Genomic DNA, 25,103 nt, shown 5'->3' with positions numbered 1-25,103 from the left:
GCTGATTCTATGTCCTCAACACGACTGGGCGTCAGTGGCCCACACGCTCTCAGGACCTGCACAGTAAGAGCAAGGCGCGTCCATCGCGTCTCTCGAACGTCACACGCGTGGGGCGCGTTGCCCTGCAAGGAAAGGAGACGATGGTTTTCAGTGTGGTTTCTCCTGGCCTTTTGCAACCAGAATACATACAATGCAAGCGGCCAGGCCCTCGGACAAAGGCGCAGGCTTCTGAGCTGGGGAGAGATGGAATGTCTACACCCTCCATAGGGGTTAGTTCCCGGCCTTTGTATTTCACCCGGTCTGGGGCTGAGCCCTGCACACCCAAAGGTCCCCAAAGGAGCTAGCGGTAGTTGGGCTGGGGGGTGACAGTAACCGTTGCTTGGACCTTCCAGGTGACCTAAAACCTGCTCCCTAACTCCCTTCCCCATGAAAGTGTCAGCGCAAAGCTCTCAGCAGGTGCCTAAAGCCCAATCCTCCAACCTACCCCTCCCCCCCAGGCCAAAGCCCTTTGGGGCGGCAGAACTGAGAGTCCCAGAGGATTCTGTGAATCCTGAAGAACAGACATCTGGATCTTTAACTTCCAGGGATGTTGCAAAGGTCCTAAGGTCTACTTTGTATAAAGAGGTGCGTGTATCAACACTAAATTTAGACTACTGGGGGTGGATTTCCCCACTGCTTTTGGGAGAGTGGGGACAATAGGTTCCAGATTTATTTTCACCATAATGCCCAGATGAAGCCCAAGAAAGGAGCTGGGCTGCCAGAATGAGACACAGTAAATGCATGAAACTTTATCCACTGGGAATAATAGTCCCAGGGTATACAGACGGTAAAATTCAAAGCTGAAATACATCTCCTTTCACTTTGCATTCATTATTTTGCCATCATATGCCAAAACGAGTGCACGTCTTGGGGGGGGGCGGTGATGCCTCATTCAGAAAGCATCTTGTAGAAAACAATTGTTGCTGAAACACGGAAGCTTGCACCACCCTCTTGCCCAGGACCACTCGAAAAGCTGCTTCCTTACCCACTAAAACAGCAATCACCAAAGAGCCCAAGGAAATGGAATCTATTTCAAAGGCAGGGCAATATTGCTAAAATATTGGACTCCACGAATCCTTACTTTTCTCCCCTAAAATTCATTTTCAGCTCCCCCCCTCCCCTGGAATTCCGTGTTGAGGTATCTGTTAGCAACTAGACTCAAAGCTGCTTCAATTTCTTATTGGCCACTTTCTAAATTATTCCCTTTGAGCTTCTTTAAAGAAGTGCACCTGCAGAATTCTGACACACAGGCTTTGATTAAAAAAGGATCGGATTTTTTTTTTCTCTGTACCTTATAGATTGTGTAGGAAGCCCAAGTCCTCTTTGAAGAAGCTCATAAACCATGCGGGCAAAGCTTTGGAAAACAGAAGAGAATGAAATGGTACATACCCCTCCGAAGGAATTACATACTAATCAACGTATTCATATTGTGCTTTTTTTTTTTTTTTACTATTGTTCTTAAAATTGGTAGATGACACAAACATGACAAATGCAAGATTCTCTGTATGCAGGTGCTGGCAAGGCTGGGAATTAGTAACATTTCTGAAAGGAACTGATGATGAGTCTGAATCAACTTATTGATCCGGATTTTCCTCAGCCGCAGGAGCCTCTCTGCTCGGCGGGCCCGCACAAGCGGCAGCCACCGCCGGCACCACGGCGGGCCTCCCGCCCCGCCCGCCCTCGCCCTCCCCGAAGGGTGCCAACGGGAGCTAGGCACCGGTGAGTTAACAACGCAGGGCGCAGGGCGGGGCGGGGGTAACCGAGGGGCAAACGCAAAGGGGCTAACCACACTCATGTTCATCCCGGAAAATTCCCGTGACAGCTTGAGGGAGGGAGGGCAACATAGAAAAGGGTGGTTGGGAGAGGGGTGAGGTGAGGGGCAAGGGCGGGGACTGCGAGAGTTTCCTAAAAAAATATTAAAAATTAAAAAGTTCGTGCGTCTCAGTCAACCAACTCTCAAAGCACTGACACCAACAATGTTTCTCCGATTTTCTTCCAATAAGTTAGCGTTTTCTCATGTTTAGTCTTATGTTTATTTTTCCAAAGGGGGAAAATCATGGTTTTCTTTTATTATCAGTATTACTAAGCTCGAAAGAACCGAAGTGGAAAATCCGGACGTTTGTCTCCAAGTGTATCTTGAAATAGACACTGAGAACCGATATTGTTGCTCCGTTGTAAGCCTCAGTTTTTTTTTTTTAAAGTTATTTAGCTCTTTTTTTAAAATTTGATTGTATGTGTATTCTACCTAATATAATTAATTCTTCCAAAGCCAATCCAACATTTTAAAGCTAAAATTAAATTTTTTTTCTGTTTTCCTTTTGTATTTAAAACATTTTTCTTTCTTTCTTTCTTTTTTTTTTTTTTAATTTTTCATTTCCTGTGTTTCTCCTCCTTGTCGCCAGTTTTACTACCTGGGCCTTCCCCAGACGTGTGCCTGTTAGTGGTGGTGTTGTTCAAGAACATCTTGTCCATGCCTTTGAGCGCCTCGGTGAGATAGTTCTGCAGGGCCGTGAGTGCGGCGCAAATGGCCGGGGCTCCGAAGCCGTGCGTGATGAGGCTGAAGTGCGTGAGGCAGCTCTGGATCCCCGGCTCCAGGATAGGGCTAGGTCTGCTGTTCCCGATTGGCGTCCGGTCCTGCGCCAGCAGATCCGTAAATTCTTTACAAAGTTGCCTGCAAAGAGGTGGGAGAGGAATAAAAAATCACTATCGGTGTCGTTGTCATTGGCATTAGAAAGGAGACGCGCACACTAGCCCAGAGGCGCCGGGTCACCATAGAGCCGGAGAGCGAGGCTAATGCGGACGATTCCGCTCTGTTTCCCTTCACGGCACTCTCCCTTCTAGAGCAGCTGGGACGAGAAGGAAAGCGGGGGTGGGGAAGTTATGCACCCCTTACAGCCCAAAGCCTTGCCTTTCTCCCCACATCCAGTCTTTCCTCCTTCATTCCAGGACCGCCTAAACCCTGCTTGGGAGGAAATCTGCTAGGCTTTAGCGTTTGATCTTTACTATTCAGTCATTTTTGGCTCTTACCTGGCAGATTTTTTTTTTTAAGCCCTTTCCCCCTTCTCTCCTCTGCCTCTCTAACCTCTTGATGATCAGACTCAAAAAGCCCTGAAAGATTTAGGCCCCTAAACCACAAGCCCGTCCCTGGCACAGAAGCAGATTGCCAGAGACTTGCATGGCCCAGGGCAAGCAACTGTTTATTCCAGGACAGAATGCTGATTCCATTCAAAGCAAAAATCTGTTTACCTGCAGTATTTGGGAAGGAAGGTATTTTCCCCCCTTTCCCTTTCTTTTAAGTACAGGCTACTGAAAATCTTTGTACAACAGGATTGTTGTCAATATAAAAGGATTCCTACATTGTTTAAATAAAACCTACAGGTAGATGGGTAAGACACTGGGGAGGGTAGACTTTTATTTGTTGAAGGTTTTTATTTCCTCAGGGCAACTACAATTTAGAGGAAACTCTCAGCCTTAGAAATACTGTGTGCCTACGAATTGAGCTTATTTGAGAAATTTTTAATATAGGAGATGGACAAGAGGCTTAATATAGGATGGTTTTAGCCCAGAAGGTCCTGCATCCCAAAGGCCACGACCTTTCACAGACTGGCAAACTTCTCCTGTCAACCTGCTTCTACCAGTCCATGGGTCTATACAACTCCAGTCCCAGTCCCTCCCCACCCCCCCACCCTCACCTCCAGTGTGGCCTGACGCTTGGCAACACGTGGCCTGGCCAACAGGTGAACAAGGCAGTTACCCAGAGGCCCTTATCAGTGACCCTGGGGCATCCTTTGCCAGGGGGATTACTCTCAGGAAGAGTAATGGCTAAACAAGACAGAGACTACGTCCCCCACCCCCACCTGCAGCAGGTGAAAAGGTTTTAGTTTTAAGGCTGGTGGTTAGATAATACTGACAGGCATCTCTCTACCCTCTCTCTACTGGTTACTCCATTCAAAATGCACACCTACATCCTCACAACCAGGAAGAAATAGGTTACGGTGGTGTTGACGGTGCTGAAGTAAATAGGGCAGTTCTTAGGCACCTCAGAAGCACCTGTGGGGCTCAGATGCATGTATCCATGCCTCTACCCCATGATTCCAATTCAGAGGGCCTGGGGCTAGGTCCACAAGTAAATACCTTGGAAAAGCTCCCCAGATGATTCTGATACTCACCCCAGGTTAAGAAGTGCTGTCCTAAGTGAAGCCACAGGGCTTCAAGGAGTGATGGGGTGGAGGAAGTTACAAGGATTCCTTCGGGAAATAAGAGTTGGTGGGTGAAATCCTATTATCTAATTTATACACTTTAGTTTTATTTTCCCCCAAAGTGCATTTACTCTTTTATAAAGCACCAACAGGTCCCCCACCACCAGACAGCAGGGCAAGGGGTAGGAGGGCAACAGATCCATTATACTGCTAGCTGGTACATCAGAAGAAAAACTTTGAAAAACAGGACGAGAGCCAAGTTCTGATCATAGAAAGAGATGGTTAAAGTCTGTCCTTAAGTTTGTACTCATTACCAAAGTGCCAAAAAAGAAATTCTGAACTGGGGGGAACAAATGCTCAGAGTCAAACATTCTAAATCTTCAAAGCCCAAAGCAGGGTCTGTAAGCAATTAAAGTTCTGGGACATTAATATTTTTTGACCCTGCGGAAAGGGGCAATCAAATTCCAATCACGTCTCAAAAACATCTGGACAAATTTGAGCAAATGATTTTTCAGCCTTCCATATATTTCTTTAAATTACGCTGTCAACGGAACAAACTGCGTCCTCCAGCACTAAATAAATGAGCGCCGCTGTTTGGGCCGAGCCTTGGAGAGAAACGTGCGGACGCGCACAGCGCCGCCCACTGCAGGCCTGAGCCGGCCATAAAACACCAACAATATGACACCGAAGCCAAAGACAGGAGTAAATCAAATAAATAGAAAACCCACTGTAAAAGTTCAAATGAGCTCTAGACCTAAATTTAGCCAGAGATTTACTATTTTCCCCTCTGGAATTGTAGTAAATTTTACGTCTGTGGAAGATGCCAAACAGCAACGTTGGAAAGAGAATAATTAGAGCTGCGGGTGGAGATGGGTACACGTGGGTGACATATAGACATCCTGAGTGTGCCTATGACTGGAGATGTGAAACCAGGAAGAAATGTGCACCTAGGGATCCAGGGAAGATCTGGATCCAGGAAAGACCCAGAAAAGTCCTGCCTGGGATCCCCAGGGTTGGGAATAAGAACTGTAAAAAGCCTGGATTCATAATAATAAAGCCATTCTCCCCAAGAAACTTGGTAATAGAGGAGATCAAGACAAACCCACAGCCCTTAATCAACTTGCGCGGGGGGGGGGGGGGGGGGGGGGGGGGGGGGGTAGGGTGGAGCTGGGAGGGCATCCTAGTCAGCAATCCACAGGCTGCAAAAGCTACTTGGACCACTGAGTTGCTTCCCAGCCCCACAAATGAGGTCTGCATTGTCCTCCCAAGCGAGGGGAAGCAGCAGGGTGGGAGTCAGAGAGGAGGGCTGAGGGTCTGGGATACTCACTTTGTAGCGAGCAGCATATTCTTTCGGGAGTGCAGGTCACTGGGGTCCGTGTGCTGCCGGTTCAAATACTCAGAAACAGCTTTAGCAGGAAACTCTGTTTCGCAAATATACCCAAAATCCCGAGCTAAGTGAACAGCTTCTCCTGAAAAGACGAGAGTAGAGGTAATAATCAGCACCTAGTCCCTGATCATCTAGGACAGGAGACAGTCCCTGGTCAACTGTTGTTATTTATAGAAGAGGCCAGCTGTTGGGGGCAAAAGCAAGGGTGAGACTGATGCCCAGATAAAAAGGATTCTCGGGGCGCCTGGGTGGCGCAGTCGGTTAAGCGTCCGACTTCAGCCAGGTCACGATCTCGCGGTCTGTGAGTTCGAGCCCCGCATCAGGCTCTGGGCTGATGGCTCAGAGCCTGGAGCCTGTTTCCGATTCTGTGTCTCCCTCTCTCTCTGCCCCTCCCCCGTTCATGCTCTGTCTCTCTCTGTCTCCAAAATAAATAAACGTTGAAAAAAAAATTTAAAAAAAAAAGGATTCTCAAGCCATAAAGTTGATGGAATAAACTTTGCTCCTGCTGCTCTTTCCAGCCTCTCTCTGATGATCCTTTTAGCCAAGTCCTAGCTAGACATCCCCTGAAAAGCTTTGGGTCTCCTACACACCATGCTTTCACTTAAGGGCAGATATATTCAGGAGCCACCTTACAATTGCACCTAGACAGTTGGCTAGACATTCAAGCCAGATTTCCCCCTTCCCTTTTTAAAAAGCACCCGTTAGACCTGCTTTAAATAAAGTTTAAAAGTATTCCTATCTTTTGTGTTATCTTTTTTATTTCCTATAATTGCATTAGGAAAAAATATCTTATTAATAACAAATATATACAAACAATTCCACGTGTGAACATGTCCACATATATTAAAGAAACATATAAGGAATGAGTGTTTCTGTCCAACAATGAAATATGTGTTCTTTGTCAGTTCCCTGATAGATTTCAGGTCTCTCCTCAGAGGTTCCTGTCATCATTCTCCTACTCAAGAACTTTCTACTGCAGAAAGATGGCATAACAACTATAGAAAACCTGGACATCTGAGTCCTCAGCTTATGTGGAAGACCTTTCAAATAAAACACGAATAGCCCTTCATGCACAGCCTTAGGTGTTCCAGGGAAGATCCTGAATATGGTAAAGAGATATGGTGAATTATCCCATAGCTATGTGATTTTTAAGGAGCATGACTTACTTTTAATCATCATTATCATAGTAACAACAAAAGACTTCAGGCATGGTGCTTACAATGATCCAGATCCATAAAACTGAAAATTGCCAACTAACTATTGTAACTTCAGTAGTTTTACAGTTTCCTTCCTTCTACACCCAAATTCAAGTCTTAGGCAGAGATAACCTTGACTGCTTTTTAAAATGAGGATTGTGATACTAACAAATCCCTGAAGGGCAAAAACTAAACCCCCCAGGCTGAGAATCAATGCTAATCAGTGTGATCTGGAAATTTGGTGACTGCTTCCCCAGAGGGTAAGTTTGGGCCAGGCAACTCAGCCTTAAAGATGGCAAAGTGCAATGCCTGTAAATGTGATGACTTTATGGTTGCTGCTTACATATTCTAAGATCTCCTCCAAAAACCAATTCCCCACAGGAGTGTCATAATATCACATCCATAAAAATAGAAAAAAAAAACACAAGACCAACATGTTAGACTCTAGAGAAAATTCTATAACTTCCTTCATTAAGACCATCTGGCTGTATTTCCTATCCCTTCCCCGTCCCACAAATTAACTGCAGATCCTCTTGTTCTCAACTGTGTAGAAGTTCCTGTTTATTACATACCATAAATATCATCCCCAACCCCAAAATGATGAGCAAATTAGAATGTGCCTGTCATAATTATGGCTCTTTAATTCACAATTGATGAATCTACACTGAAGATCATACGTGACTCCCCTCCATGTTTCCTCAGCACCACCCTGCACCCTGTTTTCTCCTAGGCGTCATTGGCCTTATTAAGCCATATTTCAATAATAATAATAAGTCCCAGGTAATCAGCAGGAGATAGAACCCTGGGAGTGGCATGAGTTTTAAAATAACCATTAGGGGTCAGGAGTGCAATAATAGTTTCCTTATGAAAAAAGACAATGTGCTTTCTACTACTGACGATTCAGAGGTAGAACCTGGGAAGGAGAGGAATATAAAATGGATTGCTGCTTACAGAGTTACTCTTGCGAGAATTCATACAGAGGGAGTTTCACACACTGTCTCCTGCACATGGTGGTACAAGTGACCTCTGCACTGCCTTAGAGTCTGGACCTGAGCACTCTCCAGAGCTTAGGCACTCTTGCACATGTCCTTTGGCCTCTCTACAATTGCCAGTTCCCTCTAAGTAAAAGGACCTTTGAACTTCTCTCAGGCAGCCTCTTGACATTCGACTCATAAGGGCACAACAATTGCAGTGATTTCCAGTTAATCATGAAACGTGTAAAATGTCAGCCTTCAGCCAACAGTTAAACTCAGCCACTTCGTGAAATGGCCACACGTCTTGCTTACCTTCCACCAGGGAGGTGAGTAACGTGACATTTGCTGCTTTGCGCCTGCCCGCGGGTAAATTCAAACCGATTTTTTCTAGCCTTTCTCGCAAAGATCTCCCCCCATTTTTCGATTTGGCTCTGAAATTGCAAGAATTAACATTCTGATTAACCTCAGAGTATTCCTGAAACAAAGTTTAGACTTAGCAATCTAAAGCCCAGTGGAGCTTGAAGAGGTTTTAACTTGAGGTTAGCACATTTTCCCCCTTTCCTTGTGGTTATTTGCTGATAGTCTGCTGAGGTTTGCTTAATTTCTGCAATACAGAGCATAAAAAAATTGAGTCTTTTTTTTTTATCTCATGAGAAAATAAAATGATACCAGATGGGAATAATTAGGATGTAGGTTGTGGGTCCAGAAAAGGTAGAAGTTGCACATGCAAACACACAAGCTCTTTCCTTGTAATGGAGCCAGTTGGTAAGCAGAAACTGGGCAAGCGCTACCTTGCCGAAAAGAAGGAAAGAACTGGGTGGTTCAGAGAGAAGGCACTAGCTGAAACAGGTGGGCCTTTCGAGGAAGGAAGGGGTCAAGAATTGCTGTAAGATGGAGTTGGGTTAAAAGGGGAAGGAAGACTGAAACATGAAACCAACATGATGATGGTAATCGCAATAACAGTTAAACTAACACTTTAGGGAGTTTAGTTATGCGATAAGCACTGTATATTGATTATCTCACTTAATCTCATAGCAAGTTTTATACACACACACTCAATGCCCAGGGGGTGAATGAAAGAAACTTCCACACTCCAGGACTCAAAGGACTCACTTGGAGAGCACAGCAAAAGGATTCAAAGTGAGAAAAATCCATGAGTCACCCCCTTACTTCCTCCCTCTTCTCTCCTTGTATGTGCTAAAGTCTTGGCAAAAATACAAGAAAAAACCCAGTTACTCTGACCTCTCTGGTGGTACAGTTCACACAGCGACTTTTAGGAAAGAAAGGGACTTTCAACCCCCCAAATAGGCCAGCTTGAAAAGTTCGTCTCCTACAGCGTCACCTTCCTATCAGAGACACTACCAAAGTGTCCTCTGTCCAGGCACTGGCAGAGAATCTGGGGAGAGGTTTTAAAATCTTAAGATAAAAGCCACCTCTTCCTCCATTTTTCACAAGGAATCCATGAAATGTCTTCCTCCAATATTGAGGACCATTTGAATGCCCCCACGGGATAACTTTTAATATTCCATTGTTATTATTGGCGGTGTTCTTACTGAAGACGAGAGGTCGCAAGTCTAGTGCAGAATTTTTCAAGCCGAGGGAACAATGCTTTGGTGGCTACTGACCGATTTAGTCGGCCGCCAAACATACTTTAAAACAAAACAGAGAAGTATCACAGTACGTTACTGGTACAAAGTGGTTTATTCCATGAAACGTCTGTTTTAGATAAGTGTGTGTCGGTTCTGAGTTTCACTCAGGCTACAGAACGCCCTCGAAGTGTCCCGGGGCTGGGAAGGAGTCCCGCGCCAGGCACACGGCAGGGAAAGTGGGAGGCTCCCTCCACCGATCGCAGCGGGAGGGCGAGGCGGCGCGCGCTGGCGGCGCGTGGGTCCCGGGGCGGCGGCGTTTGCGCGCGCTGCTCTCAGCACGTGGCGGCCGTAGCTCTCCGCACGCGCAGCCGGGGGGGGGGGGGGGGGGGGATGGGGCCGCGCTCTGGACGCCCAGTTGCTAGGCAACTGCGCCGGGCTGTATGTTGGTTTCCGGGAGAGCCCTCTTCCTTCACCCCATAATAACCGATTTGGGGGTTTTACCTTCTGAGGACGCCGCCGAGGAGAGACGCATTGAGGCATTCGGGGGGCGAAAGCCGTCTCTGAACTTCTCCCACAGTTACTTTGTACTTTGAAGTTGAACTGAGCAGAGACAAACGGCCCGGGACCGAGCAAAATACCTCGCCGGTGTTGACGGACATGCCTCCCAGGAAGCCATCTTTATTCATCATCAGAGAAGTCACAGATTTGGGAGGAACCGGAACTAGGGAGAAAAAAAATATGCCATAAAGGTGACCGGGTTTCGATCCTGGTGACCGGCTGATAGAATGTGTCGGTGCGTGCGCAGGGGCGAGGCCACAGGACAGGCGCCAAGTGGAAAGCTGGAGGAGGAAGTGTTTGTTCCAGTGGGGCTGCGGTGCGTTCAGAGCACTGTGTACAAACAAATGGAAAAGCCATCACTCCTCTGGAAACTTACCCCATGTGTGTAGCTATGAGTGCCCCCTTGCCACAGTCCCGCTTACTATACAAAATCAAAACAGACAGCCCAGAGTTTGAATTATGCTGTGAAACCCGGCAAATCCTATTCCACCATGTGCTAGCTTGTGACCTTAGATAGCTCAGTGAACCTCTCTGAATCCTAGATTCCTCATCCATCCCCTAAGGATAATAATCATATTTGGTGCTGAAGCCTGGGAGTGATTACATTATCAATGATATAAAATGGTAATACCAATGTTCTGTATGAGAACCCCTCCCTCCTTTCTTATTGGACTCAAATCTATGGTCATCACTGGAGAGCATTGGAGAGTGGGCTCTTTCAGACACTGTGCTCAAGAACAGCCAAGTAATACCATTAAGCTTGGGCTCGAAAGAGCTGCTCATTTCTGTAAAAGTGGATCTCATTCTTTCCTACATCATAACAACATATCCATTTAGAAATGAACCCAAATGCTCCTCTCCAGTGAAAGCAATTCCACAGTGACATGAATTTTGTTTACAAATTAACTAAAGCACCGGCTGGTGATTGTTTGGAGCAGTTATGATTTACAACAGGTGCCCTGATCAATCAACCAATCACTCTAATTCATGTGAGCGGAGGTCTTGCCTTGCCCCAGTTGTTTCATTTCGGCAAGTAATTGATAACAAACCGCACTCAAGGTATGTTTTATGCAGAAGTTAATAAGAGCTGACAGCTGGTTGCCACTGCTACCCAGGCGCATTCAGTCTCTCCAGCCTGTATTTCTGTTTAATTGTGTTTCAGTGTCATCTGCACCTCAGGAAGAGGCGGGGCTCAGTAGAACCAAAGGGCTGGGAATGAGGAACAATGAATGGTCAATCTCCCAATTCCCGGGCAGTCTTTCTCCCTTGGACTTCTACACTGCTGAAGCTCATTTTCTTTCTGCAGGCTCTAGAAGCCACAGGGCAGGTGACTTTTCCTGGCTTGCCTTACACCTTAGCTTCTTCCAATGGGATATGAAGCCCCCAAATCTTCAAACAATATTTGTTGATCACCAGTTCAGGGGATTTATTGAAACATGCATCTGGCATGGAAAAGAAGGCTCCCATTCCTTCTCTTTAATAAAGATTATGTCTTATCCTATCATCCTGGTAGGGGAAGACATGCTCTTTCCACCATCCAGAGCCTAAAACTCTACATGTCAAACAAGTTGTACAACTTCTCTTGTATAGAATAACCAACAGTGAGTATTTTTGTAACAGCTTATTCTCGCTACTACAGATTCCAGCATTCAGACTTCCATGATTGTTTGGAGACTCCTGAAAGCCAGGTTGGTCCCAAATCTCTTATTTATTAGGAATTGCAATTTGGCCCTTTACAAACATCTCATGGAAAAGGATTTTCCTAGGAGAATGGATGGAGGTCCTGGAGCATTTCCTTTTGCTACTCCTTAGATGTTTTAGTATTTCTGGATCTGCAGAGTTTAAGGCCCTGTCTCAGAACAGGTGAGTGATGTTAGGTAACAGAGTGGATCTTCTGCACTGTCCTGGTTGGGGGGGGGGGGGCGGCTACAGACCATGTTTTCTTCTTTCTGATTCCCCTCATCACATTCTCATATTCCCTTTTGAGAGTGAACCAATGAAAAGTCACAGTGTGAGTATTAATTACATTTGAGTAAAATACGGAGTTAAAGTCATTTAAAAGACAGTGATTTTGGTGAGAACACCCTGTCATTTAATTCCCTTACACAACATCCACATCTAATTTGATCTGTCTTATTCTTCACAGCACTCTTGATTTCCATATTTCAGATTTGTATTCAAGAACTATAAACAAATAATTTACGATCATGGAAATTAGCTTCAAGTAACCTTGGAGAAACTTTTCTCCAAAATATAGATATAATTTTGTAATTTTAACATGGTATGAACTATAGAAATAAGTTGTAAAAAATCTCATCCTTGACATCAGCAATATTTTCATATTTAAATACTATTTGGAAAGAATATTTTAACAGAAAATAAACCTCACTATAGAATATTTTAACAGAAGAAAAAACCTTACTAAATTGAAAATAGTAAGTTCATTTCCCATTTCCCATACTGAACAACCAATACCCCTTAGGATTGGAATTTTACCTGCTTCTCAGAGTCCCAGTTTTAGATGTCTCTAAAAGCCAAGCCTTTAGAGACACTTTATAACCTGCCCTCTAATTTCACTATTGTTAATTGCCTGATTTACCTGACAAGAGCCATTTCCTTTGGGGAATGTATAGTGTTCTCTTCCGTTCCATGGACTGTACCTTTCCTCAAATGCATTATCACCTAAATATCACCAATCCAGTCAGCTTCTGTCAACACATTGATGTCCTCTTTTGTTGTTGTTCCCCCCGTCCCCCAAAGATGCAAGCCATTTGAGCAGATATGCTTCAGGTTATATTTCCATTTTCTAATTTATTTTTTTATGTTTATTTATTTTTGAGAGAGAGACAGACAGAGTGGGAGTGGGAGAAGGGCAGAGAGAGAGGGAGACACAGAATCTGAAGCAGGCTCCAGGCTCTGAGCTGTCAGCATAGAGCCCAACACAGGGCTTGAACTCAGGAACCTTGAGATCATAACTTGAGCTGAAGTCGGACACTTAACTAACTGAACCACCCAGGTGCCCTTCCATTTTCTAATTTAAGTATAAATCATGTTCCTACCCTCTACTCTCTCATCTTCAGGTTCTAACCCTCTCCCACTCTGACCTTAATCTTGGTATCTTAGACTATACCCTACACATTTCTTGTCCTAATTTTCCTTTGAATCCCTAGCAGTGTTATCTAACTTCTCCTCCACTTTCACACCTGCTTAGCTCAGCTGATTAACCCCATATTTTATTCTCTTTGTCTTTTCCCTTCTGCTTTCCTCCAGCTTATCAATAAACCCAGAGAGCAACAGGACCCGGTTGATTTGTTAGTAATTATGAGCACACTGTTCCTGCTCATGGAACCCAGAGATGACTAAGATAGGTTTAAAGCGACAGCAGGAAATGGTAAGGAAATGGAGCATAGCAAAACTCAGCGTGAAGCTTTCAGTTCTTTACATGTTTACAATTTTCTGTGCATACATTAAAACTGGTTGTTGTTTTTTTTTTTCCTATTCAGTTCTCAGTTGCATATCATGGCCAACTTCTGCATGTAACATCCACAAAACTTGCTCCATTCCTTTTTTCCTGGCATTATATTAGGGAGAAGAAAAAAGGTTTAAACCCAATCAGTATTTCATTAGAGTGACTGGAGTTTTATTTAAGGAGAGAGGAAGGAAAACTGATTACAGAAAATATTATTCATTAGTGGACTATAGAGAACCAAAGTGTTAATAGACTAGCTCTTAATGTGTATTTTTTAAACTTAACTATGAAACCGTAGCCTTGAGATCTCTGTGTTTGACTGCAAACAGACCCTTTGTGGGTCTGATCTGCTGGTGGGGAAGAAAGGAAGAAATGAACTCATCTAATGGATTCAAAGGTAAGTCCCTCTGAAAGGTACTCAGACTTAAATATGTAAGCTACACCAGGAAGCCAACAAGAGGTTGAATACTGCTTGAAATAAGTACTTCTTACCAGCAGAGCACCCTTTTCTTTTTATACTTGCATTGTCTCTCATCTACCTGAGGGCTAAATATTATTTCACATGGATATACAGCACATCTATAAATGTGAGCACTGAAATCCTGGAAAGAAAAATAAAAGGATTCTCACAAAGAAAGCTGGCATATAAAGAACTACGAACATCCAGTGTTAGCATCCTTTAGGGGCAAAGTCTAAGAAGCTATAAACTGAATGGGTCCCATCACTTACTTGGTGTGTGGGACCTTGGGAAAGTCATTTATCTTCTCTTGATCTCAGTTCCCCCCTCCTCCCCACTGGTGGTGGAGGGTAGGAGTTGGAGAAGAGTGTCTGAGCTTTCTAACTTTGAAATTCTGTGAACTCTTGGGGCACCTGGATGGTTCAGTCAGTTAAGCATCTGACTTTGGCTCAGGTCGTGATCTCACAGGTTTGTGAGTTCGAGCCCCGCATCAGGCTCTGTGCTAATAACTCAGAGCCTGGAGCTTGCTTTGGATTCTGTACCTCCCTCTCTCTCTCTGCCCTACCCCTACTCACTCTCTCTGTCTCTCAAAAATAAATAAAAATTTTAAAAAATTCTGTGAACTCTGATTACTCCCTGGGTGGCTGGAATGTATCTCAGAGTCTTGAGTTGAATAAATACCTATTGGGATCCAAGTCAGCTCTGGAAATGTGAACCTCTTCCTTTGAGGGGAAACTCAAACCCTTTCAGAGGCTCTGACATAACTCTCGGTGCTTTTTTGCCTTCTAGGTCAGAAGGAAGAATCCCAACATTGTAATTGAAATTGGCAATTTCTTCCTACCTCCCCCCCAAAGAAAATCCACACCAAATCAAAGTGTTTATATGGGGAAGGGGCCAGAACTAATGGGGAAAAAAGTGGGAAAGAACTGAGGTTGAACTGAAACTAACCAAACAGGATATCCCCAAGACCAATGAAAATGCCCCACAGTCACATTTGAACCTTGGACTCCAGCCACACTAGCCTTTCCAAGAAATCCCAGCATATTTTCTGCTCTCTAAGGTGTCAAACCTATTGCATTTTGGCCTCTGAATGCACCAAACACTTCTTCTTAAAGCCTAGGTGAGCCTTTTTTAGTTAGGCTATAGGATGGTGGCAGTGATCATTTATATTAGCTGGGCACCAACGCAGCCCCTCCCCGGCCCAGAATCCTAATCTTAATGGAACTGAGAGTTAAGAATGATTTTTTAATGTCTCGTTGGATTTTTAGACTGTTAATGTACCGAATCCTTCTCATTATTACTTTATTGATTGCTCATTGACCAGCCCCCTTCAAATCGTATTAACCACCCTCTGCCGGTTTAGATTAGGAGAGTTTAAAAAGCACCTTTCATTACTCCCTCCACTCCTGCCACGGAGTTGAGACTCGGCAGCTTAATGGGAGCTCTAATGGGGCAGCTAAGAGGAGAGGGGCCACGGTCCCTGCCGATTGCATTAATAGCTCAAAGGGGGCCAATACAGAAAATTAGCCGTAAACGAGCTCTGGAGATCTTCAAATGAAAGAGCCATTTATCACGCTGGCTACCTTCACTCCACTCGTTTGCTCTCTCTACTGGGAACAACTCATTTCCTCTTAACTAAATTACTTCAGAAATGTCAGCTAAGCCCAGATAGCAAACATAACAGGAGAGCTAGCCTATAATCTATGAGGTGATATCAACACGGGTGAAAAATTGGTTAAATTTTAGGAGAGAGTCCCTCCATAATTAGAGACAGTGAGAGACATAGAGACCTTTATCTTTTATGCCTAGGTCTTCTGGCTTCAGTATATATAATAGCAGAGACACCGAAACCTGGGCCAGTGGCTGCACTTTTATTAGTGAGGTAGACTTTTAAAAATCCCTCTACAAAAAATAAAAATTAAAGATCTCTCTAAAAACCCATTAGAAAATAAATTAAGCAACCGAGTCCCTTGCCCATTGTTGAGATGTAGAAAACTTAGTTCTGAAAACTGTCTCACCTCCTCTTTTATGAAATTAATCTCTGGGAGATATCCTTCATAAGGGTTGGGGAGGGGACAAAAATGAGAGACCAGAGGGCCAGGAAGAAGCAGGTAAATCCATACCCTTATTTTAAATGATTCACAGTTATCTAGAAAAGTAAATCAACCACTTATTTCTATTTTACCCATGACTCTCTACAGATAAATATATGATACTCAGATCTTTTCTTCATGTAATAAAGGAAATACCTGAAGTATTAAATAATGGAGTTGACCTAACACTTCATATTCATACCATGCCCCCTAAATCAATAAAGTGACTGGAGTGCCACTTAGATGTTTTAAGCTATACATTAAAAAAAATAATAAAAAAGGCGTTAGAGGCCATAAAAAGTATTGCATGTTTTCGAACAGAACCAGCCACTTTAGTCAATATTCTCCTTATTCCTGGAGATACCCTTATACATAAATATTCATATTTTGCTGACAAACCTATACTAGCCCTGAAACCAAAGCAGCCTACATCTAAGAATATTTTCAGGTCCATTTTGTTAAGCAAGCTAAATTCCAAATATTTTTATTGGCCTGCCTATTAATAACATTTCTGATTGGTCATCTGTTGGGCATGACCCACTGACAGCCCAAATGTTGTTTCTAGGATACAGAACCCTGAGATAAGGGGTTCTAGCCTCCGGTGAAAAGGGAGGGGGGGCTAAAACAAAAAAGAAACAGAAAAGCCAATGGGGAAGTACCTCCCCACTCTCCCTGCCTTGCCCCCATCAACTAGCAGTTATCCAAAAGAGAAGACCCTAGAGGAAATGGTGAAAGTGAGCTGTCAGCACAGTTGCAAATCTAAGCACCAAGCCTGGGTGTCCGAGCAAACCAAAAAGCTGGCATTAAAAACTGAAATGACACTATCTAAAGAAGATAGGGAGAGATGTTTGGAGCAACACTCAAAATAAATAGTTTTGCCCCATATCTCACCATTCTTCTTCAGGATATTACATTCCAAAGCCAAATGGCATTATTCAAGTACAGCTCCCCCCACCCCTGTCCCAGCTCCCATCCTTCACCTCCAAAGCCACTTTTTCTGTCTTTGTAAAGGAAGATAATTTAGAATACCCCACCTGTTTGGAATCCTTACTTCACAACCCTTCTACTGTACCAGGCTTGATTTTGCATTCCTTTCCAAAGCACCTTTTCTTTAATTGTTTTTGTGACTGTCATGTGGTTCAAATTAATCATAACTGACGGAAGCTAGGGATTGTTGACATCAAATATAAGGACGGGCCTTCTCCAGAATCGGTAAGAAAGAGTTACAGTAGTTAAAACTGTATCTCCAAATACCAGCTCTAGCGATAATTAAAGATTGCACTGTTTACACATTCAAGCTCCTAAATTGGTGGCATGTGAGTGACATTCGGGCCTTTCGGCAGCCACACTAATCGCCAGGCATTCTCTCAGTGACTGTCAGAAGAGAGGGGGAAAAATTAAGCAGCTGCAATACGCCCGAAATGAGTTATTGTAATTACATTTAATTAGTTTAATTAGTTAATTATTTTGCTTACAGCTGTACAAGAGACTGCAAACATTTGTTAATATCACATGCCCTTTAACAGTATGGGGTGATTCCACAGTCACACTAAATCATGAATGCATATGTAGGAAGATTTAGAAATGTGCATAGGCTGTCTCAACTTCTCGGATGTGCATATTTAGCAACACATTTCGCAGGATTTTTTTTTTTAAATAATAAAGAACTCATAAAAGACAGAGAACTGGGAACAGAATTACCACACACAAAAATCAAATACAAAAACAAGAGAAGGACCTGTCTCAATGACTTAGGTTAGGGTTTAGCTCAGCAAACTCCAGTCATAAATGAAATAATTATAGCACATTTTTGAAAGCAGTGTTTCCTAACCAGTTCCACACACGATGGTAGTTTGGTTATTTAAGATGTATCTACAATTGCTGCCAAATGTACCATGAGAAAGTGGCAACAGTCTCTGTCCCTCTGTCTCTCTCATCTGGGTTTCTGTCTTTGCCCCTCCCCGTTTCCTTCTTCCCAACATGCCTTTTACACCCAGGCCTTTTACACCTTTGTCCTGTGATTGTGCACAAACATTTCTGTCTTATAAAAGAACGAATTCCCCCAAAGCGAAAACTCATAAAGACATGACTGCACAGGAAAACTTTGCTTACTTTTGGGAGGAATAATCCATACCTTTTTTTATGACAGACTGGTCCAATAGATTCATGCCGCTGTTATTGGCATCTTCAACTGACTGTGAATATAAAAACATCACTATTCAAATTGACTGGATATTAAAGAATTGCACACATAAATCATGTCATTCCAAACTGGAGTTTCTGTTATTTCCATTTATATTAATTCACAAAGGGAGGTTTTATTATTATCATTATTACCTCCAAATCAACATAGAAATGAAAGTCACCCAAATTATAAATTCTTCCAATGGAAGAAGAGGAAAAAGGAAACTGCGAGAGACATCTGGGATGCAGTATTGGTTTAGTTATTATATTAAACATAGATGTTACACAGACATATAAACTTTCATATTACTTGCTCTTATGAATTGTGAAAATTTGGCAACAGCTGAAAGATTTTCACCAATATAAGTACGGATAATTCCTGTTTTCAGTTCTATCCCAGCACATCTTAACCCCAGAGTCACTTTACAAATACATAATAGTTTACATTATGGGATTTTAATTAAAGTCTGAGCAATTTGGAATGGAATGCAAACAGCAACACATAGGAACACGTTTGCAAGCTGGCAGGACCGCACACACTCTTCAGTCCGTACACGTCCTTGTGTGCTATGAATTTCTTGCTGCCTGACAATCCCTCAGAGGAACCTGCACAGTTTGCTTCCCCTCCCAATCCTGCTGCTGCTACTTCCCAGCAAGAAGCACACCTGTTAGGGCCACAGTAACCACAGACACACAGAGAGCCCCCAATCCTCCCAGTGAGCACCTATGTTCTGGCAAAGAGCATTTATCTTCTGTGCCACAGTCTTATCCTAAAGGGGAGTTTCAACCCTGGGTGTTGGCAGCACTTCTGAGGGGAAATGGCTGTTGGGATGAGTTTCTTACTGTCAGGATGCACAAATACAGAAGTTCTGGCTGTGCGTCCCAGGGCATCCAAAAGCACTGTATTCCCTCCTCTCTCCACCCCACCCCCCAAATGAAATGTACCGCTGCTTTCCTTGATTCTTAGAAACCTACGTTCGGACCAATCTGTCCCCCACTCGACAGAGAAGTAAAAAGTAAACGGCTTGGGAGTGAGGTTGTGTTTTCACAGCACCTCCCACCCACTCACACCTCATCCCCAGACAGGGTGTGTGTTCATCACAAGGAAGAGACTGTCTACCCCAAACAAGCAGCACATTAGACACGAGATGATCTAATCACGAGGAGCGGGGGAGGAGCATGTTAATTTGTTTCTTTACGTTTTTAAGAGTCACTCTTCAGTTGTCGGAAAGGTGAGGAAAATTGTTATTCCCCGTAAGACCCGTTTTCCATGTTGCAACATGCCATGTCCATATTAAGAGACAGTAAAACGCTTTAACAAATACTTCATACAACTTGCTCGGAACTCCTCAGGACACCCCCACCTTGCACACCCGCGTGCGCGCGCGCGCACACACACACGATTCACGCCTTGCCATGCTCACGTGTCTACACTGCGAGGCGTCCACTCAAGACCAAAATAGTCGTCGGTGACTGTGGGCGGGCAGTCCCCGGATCTCGGGGGCCGGGACCCAGGGCGCCCCCACACCTCACCCTCACGCCGATACGTAAATATGTATATACGCCTCATCAGCGACGTGGGGTAGTTGTGGTAGTTAATGAGAAGGCTCTTGTCTGATTTTCTATCTAATTACGGCCGCCTGCTGGGTTTTTGTACAGGATATTCACGCAGCATGCTGGCGCTTAATCGTCACAGGGAGGATCGTAAAGATTTAATTAGGACTGCATGCGGAAGCGCAGAAAAACAACTCAGACTCGTAATTACTAGACTTCTTTAGTTAAAAGTGATACCAGGGGTTGCTTTAAGACACTGGTGTGTGTGTGTGTGTGTGTGTGTGTGTGTGTGTGTGTGTGGTGGGGTTTGACAACGTCCTTATATGCTTATATTCAGGGGTAGTAGAGGTGACGCGAGGTTAGGGAGCAAAGACTGGAAGAAGAAAAGAGGGGTTCACGACAACTAAACTCCAAAGTAGGTGTCATCTCACTCCATCTTTCTCTCTGATGCTGTTTTTCCGGAGTTTTTTTTTTCTTAACAGTGCACACCCCCCAACACACATACAGGCAAATGGGTGAAATGTAGCATACCCAGAGCCCAAACTGCGATTTGCTAGTTTAATAGCCCCTGTGAGTAAATTGAAATAGAAATTGACAGGGTTTTATAGTTTCATTTAAAAAAATATTAGAAGCATTTGGTTAATTAGCTCCGCTCCTCTTCTCTCACGGTCGGTCGGGGCGGTGGCCCTCCGCGTGTGTCTGGGTCACACGACATACCCACAAACCAACCCTCGGCCAGGTGAGTACCCCTCTCGGTGAGGCCCTCTGGCCCAGCGGCGCCCTGGGGACCTGTCAGGTCCGCGGCTGGGAGGGGGCAGGGAGAGGGATCCGGAACACACACTAGGTCTTCGAGTTCGTACAAGTGACTGAGGTCCAGGCCGAGGCACCCTCTGGTCTCTTTTTAAAGACTGGTCAGGCGCAGCCAACCCAATCCGTAGCTGCAGGAAACGGTGAAATCCCCACCGGCTCGGGTAACTTCACCTCCCCCCTCTCCCCACCCCTACCCGCTCCCCCCCCCCCCCCCAGCAACTAGGAGTGGATCCTCCGGGATGGAGCAGTTGAGGCGAAGCCCCTGCATTCGGGGCCCGGTCCTAGGTACATCTCTCCCCCTAGGTACATCTCTCCCCCGTCTTTCTTTGTCACCTGCCCCCTGTCGTGTCAAGCGCATCCTTGCCTCAGAAGGCCTGTCATCGCCGCCGCGGAGACAGAGATCCTCCCTGCAGCCTGGGACAAGCGCAGGATGTATCCCCCGTGACCCCGTGCACTGAAGGTCGTCCAGAGAAAGTCCCGCGAGCCACCCCACCCCGCCAGATGACGGGTTTGGAAGCCTCTGGGGGAGGAACTGGGTAGAGGTGGGGAGCGTGCGTGGGCCGGGGCCTGCACCTTCTCTCCTCTGGGCTCTCTGCACCTCCGCCGTCCTTGTTTCGACGCAACAACTCAGCCTGCCGGGCGACGCTTTGATGCGGGTGTTCTCCCCAATACACCCTGAACTGGTCCTGTGCTTCCCTCGTCCTTTGCATTTGACCAAACACTCAAAACCCCTCACAATTCTATCTTAAAAAAAAAAAAAAAAAACTAAAAAACTAAACTAAACTAAAACCAAACTAAACTGAGACCAAAGAAATCTATTCCCTGTTTTGAGAGAATTCCTGGGTTCGACTGACTGAGTCACTGGGCCTGCAGGGTGGTGGTGACACGGCCAGTGCGTTAGCATTGCCAACAGCAGTGGTGATGAGTTGGTCCACTTTCATTATCTAGCACTTTGAGCCATACTCAGAAAGGTTAATTTAAAAACTTGCCCCCTCCCAGACACATATTACCTCAATACATTTTTTAAAAAGCTATTAAATATTTCCTTCTTGTATGGTATTCTGAAATGAGCAGTATCTCCAGACAGGGATCATCAAGCTTGATTAAACCAACAAAACTATCGTTCATGTTACTATGGGTAAATCCAGCCACAAATCATGTGATCCCATTATTTTGGGAAATAATAAATAACTGAATTTCTTCTAAAACAATAAACCATCACAGGCTACACACAGGCAGCATTTGATGCTGTCACCACATTTTAACTGTCCGAAATAAATGTATATTTTCCCCAGTAAGGTAAAACAGAAGGACTTTTCCCTTTCCCATTTCATTTTCCTTTGCCTTAGAGGTACGTCTAAAACGATGCATAATATATACAACTATGCCAATGAGACCAAAGTGTCAAATACCTTTCAACCGTATTTATCCTTTCTGCAGACTATTTAAATTAGGGAGCAAAAGGAGACCTGCTCAGAATCACCCAGACAGTTTTTCGAAATCATTTCTTTGATGTTTCTTTGTTTAGTTTAACCAAGTATTCTCAACCAAATCAGGCTCCATTGTGTAGGTTGCAGATGGGTTAGGGAGTGGGTGGGGGGAGTGTTTTGAGCCTTTTGTTTTAAGAAACAAACACGTGATGCCTGTCTAACTGGGATGGTGGCTTTGGGGAGAGGAGAGTATTAATGGAGGGGAGAACTGAGGAGGGATGTGGAGAATACTGCTCCATAGTCGTCTGATGCACCAAGAGGTGAAAACAATTCTCCAAAATGGTATGTGTCCTCTTGGACTCCCAAGCAGAATTATAGCTTTCTGGGTCAGCCCCACCCCTACAATTATTCCATTTCTCCAGAGATGACTTTGGAACTCATTTATCTTCAAAAAGGGCTCAGCAGCTTATGGGACATTCAAAGTAGGACCTGGTTTGGATGATCATAGCACATGTTTTTCTGCCCAATGTGCATTATCATGCTTAACATCCAGCAGGAACCTCTGGAGCCCAAGAGGCCCTTGCACCTCTATGCTGAAGCCCCAGACTCTAAGCAGCCCAAGCTTTCACCTGCCTTGTCAGGGGCCAGGCCCACTATGGAACGTGCATGGCGGGGGGGAGGGGGGGGGGCGCAGTGGTGGTTGGGAGGGTACCTAGCTTGCCAGCACAAAGTACAAGAGTAAAAGGAAGTAGCTAAGGCAAGAGGAAAAAGAACTAGCCTTGATTGTGATGACCCTAAACTATCAGCCCGTACATGCATCTCTTTCTCCTTCAAGATTTCATTTCTAGTGGTTCCAGCTTTCATAACTGGACCTCCAGAAATCGCCACAACATGCATAACACATAAACAGTTATATAAGTCGTGTCCAGCTAGTCCTGTTTTAAAGATGGAAACTCTCTCCCCCTACCGGGATGCAGAGTGCCCCTCCCCCACCCCTCCCATCTCCCGGGGCACTCACTATTTATTTATTGTCCTTCTCATTTGTTTGTTTGTGGTTACCTGGACGTCTTCCATTCCGGGATGGCCGAGGCCGTGCAGCGAGAGGCTGTCACCCATGCCCGCGTCCAGGCCGTGGTGCGCCGAATGCAGCAGCACGTCCGGCCGGCGGACCGAGTGGTAGTCCCTCCGGGGGTCGAGGCCCGAGAGCTGGGGCAAGGCGGCCCGAGGCTGGGGCAGGAGAGAGCCAGCTTCTGAACCCACTTCTTGCCGCTGCCGTTGCCCCCAGGGATGCTGCTGGGGCTGGTGCAGTGGGTTCAGGGAGTAGGGGTCGTTGACGTGGGAGTAGGGGTCCTGGCTCTGGTGGTAGGGGAGCGGCTGGTAGGGAGGCGGGAAGTAGGGCGGCTGGAAGTCTGACGACGGGGTGTGGGACAGCGGCGGGGCGCTGGAGTAAGGTCCTTGAGACACCGAGCCCAGCTGTGAGAGCCTGGAACTGTGGCTCGGGACGCCATCGTGCCGGTCCTGGGAGCGGAGAGAAGGAGAGAGAGACAGAAGCAGAGAGACAGAGAGAGAGAGAGAGAGAGAGAGAGAGACAGAAAGAGAGAGAGAGAGAGAGAAAGAAAAAAAAAAATACAAGCGACTAATGGAGAAGCCCCGCTTCTGTACATTCTTCCCAGGACAGGGGAAGCAAGAGTCTGAAACTTATACTCCCAGGTTGACTCAGAGGGCACATGATTTCAGCAATTCCAAACTCGAGGCTTTGAGGGGAAAAGTGGGTAGAATCACCACCCACTTAACCAACATCTGAGCCTTCTGTTGGGAGTGCAAAGCAGGCAAAAGGGGTAAGGGTCAAGTAACTGAATGTATGGGGGGAATTCTAAATTCCTTAATTAAAAATATAGGAGCCTCCCGTACAGTGTTTCCTCTTCTGGGTGTTTTAAACTATCTTTTCTAACTCTTCCAGAGGTGCAAAGCATAACAAATAAAACTTCATACTGTTTGCTCTGCTGCTGCTCCTGTTCCAAACCAACTTCTGCCTTCACTGGCAACCCAGCCAGCTGACCAAGTGCTCCCCACACAACCTGATAATTCCAGGAGCTCTGAGAAATCTGCCTACTCTGAGTTCCCAGTCACCCCTCCCTCCCCAAGAGGAATTAAATCATTTAAATACTGTTTGATTGAAATGGATCTCATTTGAAATTACATCCTGAACCCACGTTCCTTTAAGTTGAGTCGTGGTTCGAAGGAGTTATTTCTACTGTTGCTTTTCTGTATCTAATGCTATGATACTCCAGGGTGTGAAAATTAAGGACCTGGGGAGGGAAAAACAAGAAAAAGCCCAGACAACTTACTGTTGGTTCTGTCTGGAGTGGCAAACTGAGTGGAAGGAGAAGGGGGAGGTGTGTGTGTGTGAGAGGGGTGTTTAAGTTTCTCCCTGTCCTTTGTGGAAGTGCCTTGGTAAAGTCCCCGTGATTCTTTTTTGGAGAAATTGTCACCTAAATTTCCAAACTGCAGTGGCAAATAAAAAGTTTTTCTCTGCGGCCTCCCCCCTCCCCAGCTGACTCATGGAGCTCAGACGGAGAACACACAATGCAGAGAGAAGCAGCTGCAGCCTCCTCCAATTATGGTGCTAAATTACCAAGCCAAAGGCGCTCAAAGGAAGACAGAGACAGAGAGAGTGAGACGCACGCACAGAGACGGAGAGACAGAGAGACAGTGAGAGGGGGGAGCATGCAATTCTGGTACAACGTGAATCCAAACTCACCATGGATGAATAGGTGTGGACTAACATCTGGAAAAAAAAGCCTGGTTACTGCTCAAAATCAAACAGTGATTTAAAAAAAAAAAATCAAGGAGTCCAGCAGAGAAACGAGCTGGACACAGGAGCCGAGCTTGAGGGGTTTCCAGGACAAGCCATCAAAAAAAAAAAAAAAAATCCCCCCCCACCCCCAAACAAGATTGGCGATGCCTGTCACACACAGACAGAGCTGTTCATCGGGTCTCTTGCTGTCTTTTTGGCCTCTTTTCTTCTGCCGCTCTTCGGGGCTCCAGATACAGTCCTCTTCCACCCGAAGCTGGGCTCAGACTGCTCCAGCGCCCCTTCCTCCCTCCGCTTGCCTACACCGCCTCATAATAATTGATATTCATGACTATTAATATTACACGAG

The 25,103-nt window shown here is 45.1% G+C and overlaps 1 protein-coding gene across 3 annotated transcripts; it reads right to left on the bottom strand.

Moving 5' to 3' along the window:
* On the bottom strand, positions 1-25,103 carry TFAP2B (transcription factor AP-2 beta). Of its 3 annotated transcripts, none has more exons than XM_047859236.1 (9): positions 24,916-25,103; positions 24,701-24,727; positions 22,999-23,457; positions 18,096-18,156; positions 9,886-10,105; positions 8,108-8,226; positions 5,566-5,707; positions 2,451-2,710; positions 1-122 (listed from the first exon to the last, which is right to left on the bottom strand). In XM_047859236.1, the coding sequence occupies exons 2-9, from the start codon at positions 24,725-24,727 to the stop codon at positions 100-102; spliced, it is 1,311 nt and encodes a 436-aa protein (XP_047715192.1). In that variant the 5' UTR covers positions 24,916-25,103; the 3' UTR covers positions 1-99. The 3 variants fall into 3 exon arrangements, with proteins under 3 accessions (XP_047715192.1, XP_047715193.1, XP_047715191.1); XM_047859237.1 differs by lacking the exon at positions 1-122 and adding an exon at positions 1,229-1,393; XM_047859235.1 differs by lacking the exon at positions 1-122 and having other exon boundaries at positions 1,890-2,710.

The sequence above is a fragment of the Prionailurus viverrinus genome, chromosome B2, assembly GCF_022837055.1.
Source record: "Prionailurus viverrinus isolate Anna chromosome B2, UM_Priviv_1.0, whole genome shotgun sequence".
Classification (NCBI taxonomy): domain Eukaryota; kingdom Metazoa; phylum Chordata; class Mammalia; order Carnivora; family Felidae; genus Prionailurus; species Prionailurus viverrinus.
This window is presented reverse-complemented; position numbering and strand designations above follow the sequence as displayed.